Here is a 15,230-nt window from a genome sequence, read left to right as displayed (position 1 = left end):
TAAGTATTTTGACTCACAATAAATGTGATAATTTCCAGGATATTCATTAACTACATACATTTTCAATATTTAAGAAATAAATAATATTAGATCGAACTTGATCAAAATCAAACTTTAGACAATATATGCAAAAATATTCAAATAAAAAGGACTTGCGCACATTAAGTAGAAGCCTCGTAAATTGACCAGTTAGTTCGGTATAAGCAATCTGTAATTAAATACTATTTGGTGAAGTAGGCCTACTAGTTAGATTACTAGTTGAATAGTTAGTTATTTAATCAATCATTCTAGCTACCTGAGGTGCCTTGCTCGATGTGTCTATATGCAGTATACAATGGTAAAATAGCATGTTATTGCGCGGATCTAACCAGCAGCCTCATGCGCTTCTTTGCACATTATGCAGCATTTGTCGTCAATAATATGAAAGCAGCTACCGAGGCCTCAGAGATTTGTATATTTATTTATTTATTTTTAAGGAAATGTTAGTGACCAAGCTATTACGGCAGTAAATTAGATTTCCTAAATATGCAAAAATAATAATAATAATAATAATAATTTGGTTACTACAAATATGAGCTTTTGAGGTGCGGAATGCAAGGAATTCTGCAGTTAAAATGAACGTAACCAAGCTTTTTGATTAGTCAAAGATTTCTTATTTGTGAATGTCGTATATATGAGAATTGTGAACATGACGTGACAGTAATTGTTCAGTCTTGTGCATTGCATCCTATAGCTTTAAATAAAATTCGGTTGGTTTTATAACGTTATAACTGCTTAATAAGTCGAATAACTGAATTTGTCACAGGCGACGTTGACAATTAGAAATGCGCCATTGTCATCATGAAAATTATAATTTTCGTATAATTATCATCATTTCGTATTTATTACCTATGTAAATACACTAGACTATGGCCAAATAAAATAAAAAAAATCACAATTTCGTTGATTTATTTATTTAATTAATTAGGCTTGTTTACAAAAATGACACCGGGTCGATCATTTTTGTATTTGGTATTACTATAGATTCGGGGATTAGTAATTTAATAAAGTGTTAAATCTTCTACAATCAAACAATAACTGCTGCTCTTTTCAAATGGCTTGTCTATATGAATTATGTAATATAAAGTCACTAAGCATAAAGTTCCATTAAAGTTATGATTAAAATAGACATGTAATTGTGGGATAATAATATGAAATGTAAACACACTCAGATATATATAGTTTTACACCGATGTAGGCTATACAACCTGAAAAAAATCAGTTTATTTGAAAAGGTGCTTTTTAATTTCCTTCGATTTAATTTTCTCATCACCATATTGCAGTCGGGTTCTTTAGTCCCGAAAATGGGACAAAAGATTAAAATAATAAATTTTTACAAAAAAATTAACATCTATTGTTTTTTATTTAGGCTACGATAAAAAAGTAAAAGGATATAATCCTTTTACAGTAAACGTGGTCGCTTAAATCTTAGTGTTCACGTTTTTATTTTTTGTCTGAATATGTCAATGTGTTTAAATATAGGCCTACTTTACAATTGTAAATGTGACCAACAAATGAGCTATGCCTCTAGTTTAGAGACTGAAATTATTTTGAAAATATTTAACAAGACGTGTTTTATTCCTCAATATATTTTTCTTTTTCCCACGAGGCCCCAAGGAGCAGGCCCAGATTCAGCCTATGAGTGCAACAATATAGTGATCGACTCTAATGCAATTAATGCATAACTGCAAGATTGTTAACCGGCTACTGCATTTAAAATCAGAGAGTGCTGGTTTGCCACATTATTGCGAGATCTTTTCTATTTATTTATTTTTTGTTATCTTATGCCCAATTGTATAACCTCCTCGCCTCTGACAAAGACACAGACTTAGTAATAGCATTATATAGCCTACAATTATTGAATTAGAAAAGGACACGGGCAGAGTTAAAATAAGTGTTCTCTGGACATAAAGACCTTGTTTTGAGAACTGTACTCTAATGTGCAAAAAAGCTGTATTAAGTGTCACGTAGGCCTATGGGCCTACTCAAAATAATCGCTGCCACCTTAATCAAAATAAAACTCACTCTCGCCTTTAATAGTTTGGATGCAGGACTGTTTCAAACTAATCTGGTCCCTCTTACATTAAGATAATTACTCTAAAGATTTTACACATACATTCATATGCATTAGATTAAAATACAAACCCTTTAGGATATAAAGAATATGCAGCGCAACGATAGATGAAACGTCACAGATTATTTTAAAGAGAAAGTAGTAGGCCTAAATTGTGTATTTATATTATTCTTGGGAATGTAGACCTCGGACCTCAGTAGTTAGAAATGAGATACTGATATCATAAATAATCAAAATTTTGAGTAGAAGAGAAAATAACTTGTTGTTCCCCCTATTCAATTCATATTTGCCTAAATATTTAGTTGTCTTGAAGATACGTCGATAAAAGCACATTGGTAAAATGTTCAAAACTTTAATCAATTTGGATAGGACACATCACCATATCAAACTCCATCGACAATCTGCGCCGACAGACTGAGACTGTCGACTTTTGCCCCATCTATTCACAGGCAGGAAAGTACTGAATGTTTCTCAGAAATATTGACGATAATAATACTAATACGTCATAAGAGTAATAATAATAATAATAACGACACTAATAATAGTAATGTGCTAATAAGAATGTAATAGAGTAACAACTGTTTTCTTTCAATGATAGGTCAAAGAGGTTTAGATAAAAAACAGACAGTTATTTATCGAAACGTTTAGTCTGTGACTATATAGATGCAAGTATTCCATATGCTGAGAAGGAAATGTATACAAACACTTGGTATGGGCTTAATGTTCTGCTGGGTCACGAGCACTGACCGGCGGCGTCGGAAATTCTTTGGAAACTCAAATTAATTATACACCGCTTGCTGTTTTCACACATGAAGTGTCAAGTTTCGTAGCACCGACAAAAGTAAACAATGTTTATACAGGCAGTGCTTGTACTTGTGGTCTACCGAAATTCGGGCATTAAGCACTAACCGGTAAAGCCATTAAGAGTTCAAGGGTTAATGGGCTTATTACAGCATGTTGTGCGTCAAATACTTAATGACCAGTCACATGACCTCCAGCAGTTTTACATTCTCGCATTTGCTGATATAACGCAATGTAAACCTCATTTATAAACAAATAACAATCTAAAATTGTTCTAAAATTAGGACTACCATGTGACCATGTATATTGTAATAATTTACATTTGGTCGCAAACCATCAAATCAGGACACCTGCACATCAACAAACCATTGCACAACATTCACAACAAAACGATTCAAAAATGTTCCTTGCTCAGTAAATGGATCTTATTTTTATTGTAAAATGTATATGAAACAATGATGGGTTGGAGTTTATAGTTTATTATTGATCCCAAAGTAAACATACAGTCGCTTTCCAAAAGTAATATACAAACGAAATTGAAGAGATGTGCTTTAAAGCAGCTCTAAAACATCTTGTTGGTACTAAAACATTTCATAAAACGAAATCCCATCAAAATGAAACAATTTATGGCCATTTTTAAAAGAAAATGTAAACAACTGGAATATGCGACTGAGACGTCATGGATCATCTAAATATCAAACAATATTGATATCAACATTTAAGACGTTTATTGGCATGTTTATATTCAATTGAACATGACGTTACATTCTAGAAAAATACCTCTCTGAAGGCCCTCCTTATCTGCTTTGCAAGTAGGCCAGCCGACAAACATCCATTTTCTAAAACTCTCTCTGTCCCTTCCTGATCGCAATTGGCGTTTTCATTGTGTTAACGTGTGTGGAGATGCTTTACGCAAATCGTCCATGCACAAGCGTCCTCTTGAAAGGGTCCATTTGTTTAAGAGCCAAGGTCGACCAAGTTTGATGACATAGAGTTCAGTATAGTGTCGTGCAATGTGTGGTGATGGTGATGCACGGAATCTGCACTGGGCACCGGGATGGCGCTGGGACCAGGTGGAGGTGCGAGGCCGTGAAGGGAGTGCAGCCCGGAGTTTGACGTGAGGAGCAAGCCCGGGCTTGACGAGGTATGATCTGGGGTACCAGACGGCGTTTTGTCGTCGTCCGAACTTCCTAAAATAGTCTTATTTCCATTCATAGAAGACGTCAAAGGGTTGTGACTGTTCGTGTTCGAGTTCTCGTTATTTTCCCTGTGAAAATGATCATTTAGGGTTAGAGCAACATTCGGCAACGTTATCCAAAACTACAAGTTTAGATATTTAAAATTCACTCGACACAGCTGATGCCAGTAACCAAATAACGAAATTAATACTGACACATAAAACACTCGCACAACTACAGAAATAATAATGATGATGATGATAATAATAATAATAATAATAATAAGATAATATGCTAATAACAATACCTGCAACCGGTGAGTAGACTACATAGACTAGCTCTGGTTAAGGGAGCTTTATAGTGGGCTATTTTTTTTTCTTACATTTTGAGGTGTTGCAATCATCCCAATTAAAAAAAAAATAAAAAATAAATAAAAATTACAATGTCGCTGTGTTTGCTTATTTATTTTACAGACAAGAAGTTACATTTTTATTTTTTTTTTTTTTTTTTGTCTTGAAATATTTTAATTAGAATTACTTTGTTTGGAAATATTAAAATATTCAAAATACCGGCTAGGCTATTATTCAACTTTGCATAAAACTCAGAGCAAAAAAGCCATGAACTTGTGTTTGTCTGTACATTTGTATCTGCATCAATAGATTAATTTCATTCTTATTCAGTGCCAAAATTAAAATAAATGATATGCTTACAGAAAGTCACGTGTATTATATTTGCGTGTTAGGAAATCTGATTTATGTAGGCCTAATGCTTGGAATTAAACTGCATGGAATAAAGTTAAGACACTGACAGCTTTATCTAGATTCCCAATCACAACATGTCAAGTAAATGTGCTTTCATAAACTATTAATGAAGAATAAAGTTTCGGTAAACGTAAAAGCTCATTTAATGTTTTACACTGTGGTTTTAGCTTAACTACCTCGCCTGCGGGTGAAACAAAACACCCGTTTAGAAAGAGTAGCCTGATCTCCCACTGCACACATTCTAAACAAGAATAAGTGGGCCTATGGAAAACTCGTTCAAGTCGAAGACCTAAGTTGAAGACAATAAAATTTCTCTATTATAGACAATTGTCTATTAACATTTGACTATTTTTCTAAAGATCTATCTATCTATCCATCTATCCATCCATCCATCCATCTATCTATCTATCTATCTATCCAGTGGAACTGTCTGAGTGGGGGCCCTGGTACACTCAATTAATAGACATTTCGCGCTTGTATTTAGTGAATACAAGTCAGGTACCTTTAAACAGAAACTATGAGTTATTATCGATGACTCGTACCTTTCTTTTGCCTCCGCTGCTCGGTCGCGTTGACGTCTGTTTTTAAACCAGTTACTGACTTGTGTTGTTGTAAGCCCAGTTGCTTCTGCTAGTTCCCTCTTCTCCCGCGGGGACGGGTATGGGTTATGGGTGTACCATTCCCGCAGCACGCTCCTGCTCTTTTCTTTAAAGCAGTAACTTGTCTCTTCGCCGTCCCAAATGGACCGGGGTAGCGGAAACTTTCTTCGGACGCGGTACTTCCCAACAGCCCCAAGAGGGCGGCCCCGGAGCTTCTCTGCCTCGATGTAATGCGCTTTGAGCCACAGCTGCTGCAGTTTCGGGTGGTTGTGCGGTGAGAACTGGTGGCTCTCGAGAATCTTATATAGCTCTCTGAAATTCCCCCTGTGAAAAGCGACCACGGCTTTTGCTTTGAGCACACTCTCGTTCTTGTGGAGATGTTCGCAGGCCGGCAGAGACCACAAAAAGCGCCCGAGACGTTCAATGTTGCCACCCTGCTGAAGTACCTCGCAGACGCACGCCACTTGCTCTTGCGTAAAGCCGAACGTTGGAAGCATAGACATGGTTTCTCAGGATTAAAAGTCCACTTTTTGCTTTTACGCCTAATTTAATGATAACGACAAGAGTTCTTCTATACTCAATGTAGACCCTGGAGAGATACAATTTTAGAAACGACGTTTTGTGATTAAACAGTCAAATCCCACTCCGGGCGAAGAGAGGCACACAACTTTAGATCCGTTCAAGCACACATCATACACTGTATATCCATCTAAAGCACACGAGTGAAAGTTGTTCCTCCTGCGCGAGTCGCTCACCACCTCTTCTATGTCCTTTCAGCATAACGCACTCCCGAAGAAGGACCTCGCTCGCTTGTTTTAATAATATTATTCTAAGCTGGCAAGAAAAGCGATTATGTGAACTGTGATTGGTTGGTTATCTGACCCGGGGATGGTGAGGATAAGACAATAGTTTTAGTCAAATTACTTGCCATGGTTACGCTGTCATTCAAGGTAACCCGATATGCTTTGAGGTGGCTCCTTGGGCCGGCTGACTGATTATTCCCTTAATTTAGAGCCCGCCCACCGACATCGAAATATGCCTCGATTTCCCTGCATGTAACATTTTTATCCGGGGTTTGACAGACACTTCCAGCAACCAAAGAACGCTGCTCTGTGAGGTAGTGAGGTAGCAGCAGTTGTGGCGAGAGCGCCGGAGCAAGAAGGCGCACCGCAGACGCTCTCCAAAGGAACCGGAGAGCGAGTGGCCATAAGCAGAAAATCAACACTGCATAAGCAAACTTTTTACTTTTTGTAACTTGTTTAGACCAAAAATATTTAACTATTGTGGAGACTTAAAGAAACAGAATTCTCAAACATTTTCGCAGCACATTAGGCTATAATTGGTGATAGCTAGTAGCCTATACCACTATGAAGTAATCACAGTTTGGCATATTAGTAAACCTGATTTACAAGCACATTAAGCATAAGTTTGATCTATTGTCTTTCTTATTCCTTCTTTACATTTAATGTAAATGTAATCGGCCTGTTGTGCATTATTGAGAGGTTGTTGAGGATAAACGAGGGTGTATGTTTCTCCAAGTGCACGACTGGAACACAGGCATTATACACTAGTGTTGAACAGGGTTGGAGGGCGTTTTTTTAAGTAGTGTAAAGGTAAAGGCTAGACGTTAGGATGAACAACCGCAAGTAAGGGACATGAAACACTGCGATGGACGTTTGCTGCCGGTAAGACAACTCAAGAGTTATAGAAATTGCTCTTATTAAAAGTTCCTCGAAATGTCATATTTTCATCCATTCTTGAATTTTAAATTTCTGTGACTGTCAGTGTTAGCCTATGTATATATTTTGAATATTCTTATTAAAGGAGTAAAGCAACGCAGTCATTTACAGCCTGATAGCTCCGAAAAGCGTCAATCGCGCACGCTGTTATTGGCGTATCATCAGTCAATGTCTCTCAATTAGACTGAACTGTAACTCAGCGTGTGCTGTGGCATAGAAACAAGGTTCTGCTTTCATCAGAGACACTCTCTGATTCCACCTGAATGATAATTGAGACCACAAGTAAGTTCAGCAGAATGGCATATTATGTCAAATAAGGGAAAAATAGCTGACGCTGTTGAGACACGCCAGGCTTGTTAAAAGGACGAGATAAAGTTGCTTAAGGTCTTGTTTTTGCAGTAAAAAAAAATAAAATAAAATTGTACTGAAGCAATGAAGGCCTGTGATGTGGTTTTCTGATGTGTAATTAACTTCAAAACTTTTTTCAAAACACTGCAAATATCAAATTCGATGAGGTTAGGATTATGGAAAGATAGGTTAATGTTTTAATGTGCTGTTTTATAATTTATAGAGCGAAATGCTCTACTGTAGGCTATATTGGGTCAAAGTGCACTACATAGTTACGCATGTAAATATACTTCCACGCTTGTCCTTTTTATTAAAAGACGACAATAGCTAAGTAATTAAACAAGAGATCAATGTTTTTGACCCTGCGGGCTAAATTTATGAAAATATTTTATATTGCGATCTGATGAATCAATAAAGATTTCAGCATTTAATTTCAAGGTTTCACATGTTATTATTGTTAATTATTATTATTAATACTACTACTAATAATAATAATAATAAATTTATGCTTGCACTGTATCCTATAGGCTTAATTTGGTTGGGTTAAAAATAACCCAATTGGCAACCCAGCGCTGGGTAAATATTGGACAGAACACAGGTTGCGTTGTACATTTAACCCAACATGTCAGCTCATATTGACAATATTCTAGGTTAATTTGACCTCATAAATGGTAATTGTATTATTTTATTTCTACAGCAATATCTGTATATACAGATTTTGCTGTGAGAAAAAAATGTGTGTGTATATATATAATAAGTAAAATTATGACAAATTGATTAAGATCAATAAAGTAATCATACATAATTCATAAAACATTTTAAGGAATTTTTCACCCCAAAATTTAAATTCTCTCATCATTTACTCACCTTCATGCCATCCCAGATGTGTATGAATTTATTTAGTTATTTTTCATTTTTGGCAGAGCACAAACGAAGGTTTTAGAAGAAAACTTCAGGTCTGTTGGTCCAAACAATACAAGTTAATGGGTGCCAACATTTTGAAACTAAAAAAGCAGGAAAAGGCTGCATAAAAGTCAAACATAAGTTTCCAATGATTTAATAAATAAATCACACGTGCACAGCTGTTAAATGGCGCTAGGAAGAATAATTAAGCTTCATATCATGATTGTAACTAGAGACTGCAATGGCCAGATGTACAGTGAAAAAGGAGTTACATTTTGGTTTGTTCTCACCCAAAACCAACTGGATCACTTCAGAAGACTTAGATTAAACAATGGGAGTAGTATGGATTTCTTTTATGCACCTTTTCTGCTTTTTGGAGCTTACAAGTTCTGGCCATTATTTACTTGCATTGTATGGACCTACAGAGCTGAGATATTCTTCTATAATCTTCATTTGTGTTAAGAAAGTCATACACATCTGGTATGACATGAGGGTGAGTATATGATGAGAGAATTTTCATTTTTGAATGAACTATTCCATTAAGGAAAGAAGCAAAAGGAGCATCTTCAGTGCATTGGTACTTGTGGACAGACAACTGGTATCAGTATGACTGTCTGTTCCAGTATAGACATTATATTCATGTTTACAGAGTGATGTCGGAGAAAAAGTCTCGTATCTCGTGTCTCTGTAGACGTAGACGTAGTTTCCGTCTGCATTTGTGCAAACCCAGCGACCTAAACAGATATGAACTAAATTAACTGTCAAACTAGCTTGGTATTACGTTTATGTTATAGAAATAACGTGAAACAACAGAAGTTGTTCCTGTCTATACAGTAATGACTGATAGGAATACAAGTGATTACAATAATAATAATAATAATAATAGCAATAGTAATAATAATAATAATAATAATAATAATAATAAACATTGCTCTGTTTGTGGAATGGCACAATACAGTAATGGCGCAATACAGTAATGGCGCAATTCAGTATTGCGCCATTACACAAACAGAGCAATGCTTCTTTTTTTTTTTTTTTTTTGTAATCAGTAGGCTACATAGATTACTTTTATTTCCTGATTATCTTTGTGGAGCGTTCCCTGGATATTTAATCTAAAATAAACATTATTTGATTGGGAGGACTGTTATGACAACAATCGCAGCATGCGAGCCACAAATGATTTATATGATTTGTTAAACAATGAAACTAAGCAGCTCAGTGAATTTAACAGTCAAAAACATACAGTACGTATAGGCTTGTTAGCTAATTCTTAGATAGTCACACCTCGTCTCTATTTTGCCAATCTTTTCTGTAATATAATTATATATCAATGCAGTGAAACACCGGAAAACAGAAGATTGGAGGGATTTGGGACATGGGTGAGGGTAGGGGTGATCAATGACAAGAGCCAAATCAAGGTACTCGTCTCGCCTTGACACTGTTTGTAAACGGCTTGTTTCCAATGATCATTTTGATCAGAGCTTCGCTGGACATATACTGCTCTTCTGCGCGGTGATTATTACAATGCTGATGAATGGGGATCGCGTTTCCTCTAATAGCCGCCCCCTGTTTTGACAACCTCCCACAGCTAACCGGAGAGCGCACAGCCGCGACCTCCACTAATTGGACTGATTATTGCAAGATGCTTTTTCATCTCTCGAAAGCGCAGGGTGGCGGCAGTACGCGGCTGTTCCGTGGTTTGCCCCACAAGACCTGATGAGTTACATTCTTTCAGACATGTCATGCTAAGCGGGGAGAGAAAGAAAAACAAATTAAACCCAGACGTTTGTGTCAATGTGCGGTTCGGTGGAAGAAAAAACAAGACACCCATCGTAATTAAATTCTGAGAAGCCAGATTTTTTGGGACTCGATAAATAACGGGCTAATAAGTTGCATTTCAATAAAAAGAATGTGCAAAGTCTTTTCAATCAGGAGAAATAGTAGCCAATTCAATATTTTGCTCAAGCGTGCAAAACACTGCAAATGTCCTGAAACGAACGAAACCCTCCAAGATTAATATAACATAAACTTGATTCAGTTAGTAATTTTAAACAAAATTGTTTTAGCTTTGACATAGTTTGCAACTATAGACCGATGCATCCCCAAAAGAACAATGACGGTGTTTTTAAGCAACAAGTGCTTTTCAAAAAATGTGGAGCTGTACGTTTTCATTTAATGGACTAAAAATATTCAAATATGAAAATCTTAAGGTAGGCCTACATTTGGCATATCGTTTATGAGAAGTACAGACCAAGGATAGATAGGCTAATCTATGAATGAAACAAACAAACAAACAAGAACATGCTCAATATTGTAGTATATTGAGATTAACACAATTTAAATTGACTCTTTTAGTCTACTGTCCTTTTCAATATTTTTAGGAAACTTGAAAAACATATTTGTAATATTTTTAATTGAGTTATAGAAAAATGATTCCATCAAGTTATTAGGTTATACACAAATATCACTTTTTAATACTGTGGTATTATGTATGATGATTGATTTAAATTTTAAACACAAGATGCCACGTGGAATGAGGTATGACTTTATAAAGCACATACAAACACAAATACATAAATACTCATTAAATAATTACAGTTAAAAGGTGCATGTTGTTCTGGATCTCAATCAGATGAGCACAAGCCATAGTTATTGACCTATTTACTGGAAGGATTTATAACATGATTAATATTACCACTGTACTATCACCCCATACTGTACCATAAAACATTTAACAGAAAGTTGTATATATTTAGATATGATCAAAACGCCAATACCTGCTATGGTGTACCAGTGAATATTTTAAAAAACACATACAAAGTGTTGTCCCATAAGAGGTTGTAAGTGACGAGTGTCCAGACAATCCTCTGAGTGTTATTGCTTTCCTGATTGGTGTGAGTAGGCTTGTATAAATGTTTATTGTGTTTCTAATGTTGGTTATTTATTTAAAACATTTTTTTAAATTCCATTAGGACACAGAGGCTCAGCGTGGCTTGTGTTTAATGAAAGCAATCAGACATAGTGTTCCAAAAGTTAAGATAACCATTTTCTGTAACTATAATAATGGGGTTTTGTCTGTTTATGTTAGAAACTGCTGCATTTGTAAAAAATAATGAAACACAGCAATATGAAACTACACATTGTAAAGATTATGTGAAAACTGTTTGCATTTTGGGTAGATGTGTGTACAAATGTTTACATACTGCTGGCTAACAATACATGGCCATGATTTAATGCAGATCCTCAAGTTAAAGGAACACCTGTAAAATGAAAACCTTTGTTTGGGATCCAACATTTTCAATAGTGTGATTAAGATTATTTATATTGTAGTAAAACTTAGCAGGCCAATACTCATAGATGTTATAGATGTTTATGTACAAAAATATGAAACAGAGCCCTGTCTATGAATTGAAATATTTTCTTAAATTTTGATCAATTAAATTATGACATGTCTTTTATTAAACTGTTCTTTGACTGGATTAGACCTTTGAATAGTAGCTGTTGGTTGATTACATATGTGGAGAGGGGAGATTTTTCTAATGAGATCTTTTTTCTGTTTGAACATAACTGGTTTTGAAGAGTAGGAACACATGTTTGCATGATTTGTCTTAAGATTGTTTTCTTGATTCACACTTTCCAGGTCAACATTGCTTTCAATCAACAGCAAGGTGACTGAGAGCAAGATTTGATGGTTGGCCTGTTTTGCACTTGTAGACAAAATACAGCCGTGAAACATGCAGTGAACAGATTTTTTAGACAGGAGAATTTTTCTTTGTGTGTTATGGCATTACTGTAGCCACCCATTTCATTAAGGTTTCTATAGTTTTCATTCTTTAGCACTTAAAAATACCTGGCTGTAATCTGCAGACAGTGAGCAGGGCAAGAAAATGAGTGAGAGAGACTGTGCGTGTTGTGGAAAGAGCACACCTCATAAAAGTGTACTTTCATTTGGATGCAAGCAGTAAAGCATACGTATTTGACTTCAGTGATGTGCAAAAAGATGTTGAGAATGTATCTAAAATACAACACCAATTCTTAACATGAGGTATACTGTATATTTTACATGATGTCCACAAGACACTGACCATTAGTAAATTTTCACTCTGAAAATAACTTTACGTCTGAAAAGAATAATATTTCAGTGAAGTGAGGCACCTCACTCAATATTTAGATTATAAAACTAAAACTATTAAAAAATCGAATGTGTGAAAAATGCATGCATTAAATCCTAAAAACAATTTTCAAGTAGAAGGCACCAACTAAAATGACTCAAAAGTTATAAAGAAAAAAATGAAGCGTTTATGAATATTCAACACACAGGGCTTAAGATCTAGGCATAATTCAGTTTTCACATTAAAAACGTTCATTGAATCACATTTCGTTTTCATAGGTATTTCTTTTTTGTTGCAGAATGCGCATAATCTTATGTACAGTATGTGTGTGTGCTGATATGTTCTTCATCATGTGCTTGGTATGGGAGGGGGCGTTCTTCATGGGGACTGTGGAATTACTGTCAATTGAATACAAATTGCAATAATACTGTGAGTCCAGGCCACCCACACTCTCATGCACACTCAGAGCTGATGGATGGCTACATGTGTCCATTCCAAAGCAGATAGTCAATCCATTATGTTGCAGTCACTTACAGTTAGCGTTGGGTAATGTTACTTTTAAAAGTGAGAACAGCGTAGACAGGATATCTGTACATGCCTGGATGTACAGTATGTTCTAAACACTGAACCATGTCTGAATGCAGTCATGCATTACTATGGATAATAAAATGATACTGTGCAGGAAAGTAAAATCTTTGCCATCACATGCATGACCGTGTGTGTAACAACGTATGCGGCAACTGGAGCAGAAGCTCGGACAGTAGAGCAGTCCTCAGTAGTCATGCATTAATGGCTGTGAGATGGTGCAGAGTAGAAATGTGCCTGTATAAGGTACAGATGGCCACATGGAAAGGAAACAGCCGGCTCCACAGATAAAATAGGCTATATGATTAATTTTTAATTACGCCATTAGAATCATTCTAAAACTCTAATTCTTGAATCCTCCACAAGACGTAGGCATTTCCGAAAAAGGATATACTGTACATCTGTTATGAATAAGAGCAGTTATAAGCCCTTTTCAAATCTGTCACGTTTATTCAAAGTGTTTATATTGACATCATATTCCAGTTTTATGAACATTTTGATTTAATAATGCAATTTATCTGCAATTGTATGTAACTGTATTTTTTTATATGGTTGACAGTATACTTTGTGTTCCTTGTAGAATTGAAAAAAAGTCTTTGCTAACCTATCATTCTACTGTAACACAGAACCTTCCTATGCAAAGGCTCAAGATAAGGGCTGAGGACAAGTTATTTATCTTCCTGTATGAAGTTATGACCGAGTATCAACTGGAAGCATATAAAGAAATGAAAGGAGAGCATTTGGATATTTACTGTCGCCCAACGTGCTTATGACTTCCTCCAGACCACTGCTTGAGCCTCACCTGAGGGAGAGTGGAACAGGGGTCAGGGTTTGGTCTGTGGGCCAGCCGTGGCCCATGCTGAGGGAAAGAGACTACACCTAAGCCATATTTACATCAACTAAAGTAATATTCACTATAAAAGCAGAAAGACAGGCACCTTGCAGTAACTCAGTCCAGACAAGTACCTAAGCAGCTGTTCAGAGGCATGCTGTGAAAGTGAGTTGGGGGAAGGTTGGTCTGGACTGGTGGAGATGTACAGTTCTCCAGCTCAGTCTGTGCTCTAATTTGGTTTGGATATGAGTATTAGAACAGTGGTCCTCAACCCTTTTGATACTTCCTCTGGTACTTCTGTCAAAATGCCAAGAAAGCTGCTTGTCTTCAAATTTTATTAACAGAAACTAACAATGTCAATACATTAAAATATTGAATCGCTATTCATTTTGTGATTTTAGAAGTTTAAAGAACTGTATGTTCTTCAATAAAAAGATTTTATTGAAGGGAGTTGTTGATAAAATAAGAAATATGATAAGAAATACTAAATATTTAAATTAAAATAAGAAATATGATGTCAGTTTACATGTTGTACATCTTGGATTTTTAGCATTTTTTACACAAGTTAAAGAAAGTTAGATTACCATATTATAGCTTATTAAATTATTTTGAACTATTTTAATTAATAAATAGTCCCCTTAAAGAAATAGTTCACCCAAAATTGAAAATTCTCTCATAATTTACTGACTTTCTTTCTTCAGCAGAATACATTTGAAGAAAAAAATCTCGGCTCTGTAGGTCCTTAAAAGGCAAGTGGATGGTGATTCAAAACAGATAATGATACAAATAATAATTTAACCATTGGACTGGTATGGATGACATTTATGCTGACTGTCTGTGATTTTTGGAGGTTCAAAGGTCTGATCACCATCCACTTGCATTTTAAGGACCTGCTGAGCTAAAATATTTTCTATTTTTCTTCAAATGTATTTGCTGAAGAAACAAAGTCATACACACCAGGGATATCAACAGTTTGAGTTTTTTTGGGTGAACTATCCATTTAAAAGTTTTCTATGGCCCCCATGTGGGCCCCAGCCATTTGGTTTAGAATCACTGTATTAGAAAATGCTGAGATTTGATTATCATAGTTGTGGATACTGAACATCAATACATTACATTTACATTTATTCATTTAGCAGATGCTTTTATCCAAACTGACTTACAAAATGTGGAAAGATACAGCAAAAATTAGTCATCTTACGGACAGAGTAATATAATAAGTGCTGCAATACAACGTTTCAACTGTGTTCAAAAACTAG

The 15,230-nt window shown here is 35.6% G+C and overlaps 1 protein-coding gene across 1 annotated transcript; it reads right to left on the bottom strand.

The window, feature by feature from the left end:
• Positions 1–3,329: 3,329 nt before the first annotated feature.
• On the bottom strand, positions 3,330–6,256 carry LOC127617966 (homeobox protein SIX2). Its single transcript, XM_052090158.1, has 2 exons — positions 5,396–6,256; positions 3,330–4,181 (listed from the first exon to the last, which is right to left on the bottom strand). The coding sequence occupies exons 1-2, from the start codon at positions 5,953–5,955 to the stop codon at positions 3,872–3,874; spliced, it is 870 nt and encodes a 289-aa protein (XP_051946118.1). The 5' UTR covers positions 5,956–6,256; the 3' UTR covers positions 3,330–3,871.
• Positions 6,257–15,230: the final 8,974 nt, after the last annotated feature.

This window comes from Xyrauchen texanus, chromosome 24 (genome assembly GCF_025860055.1).
Source record: "Xyrauchen texanus isolate HMW12.3.18 chromosome 24, RBS_HiC_50CHRs, whole genome shotgun sequence".
Classification (NCBI taxonomy): Eukaryota; Metazoa; Chordata; class Actinopteri; order Cypriniformes; family Catostomidae; genus Xyrauchen; species Xyrauchen texanus.
This window is presented reverse-complemented; position numbering and strand designations above follow the sequence as displayed.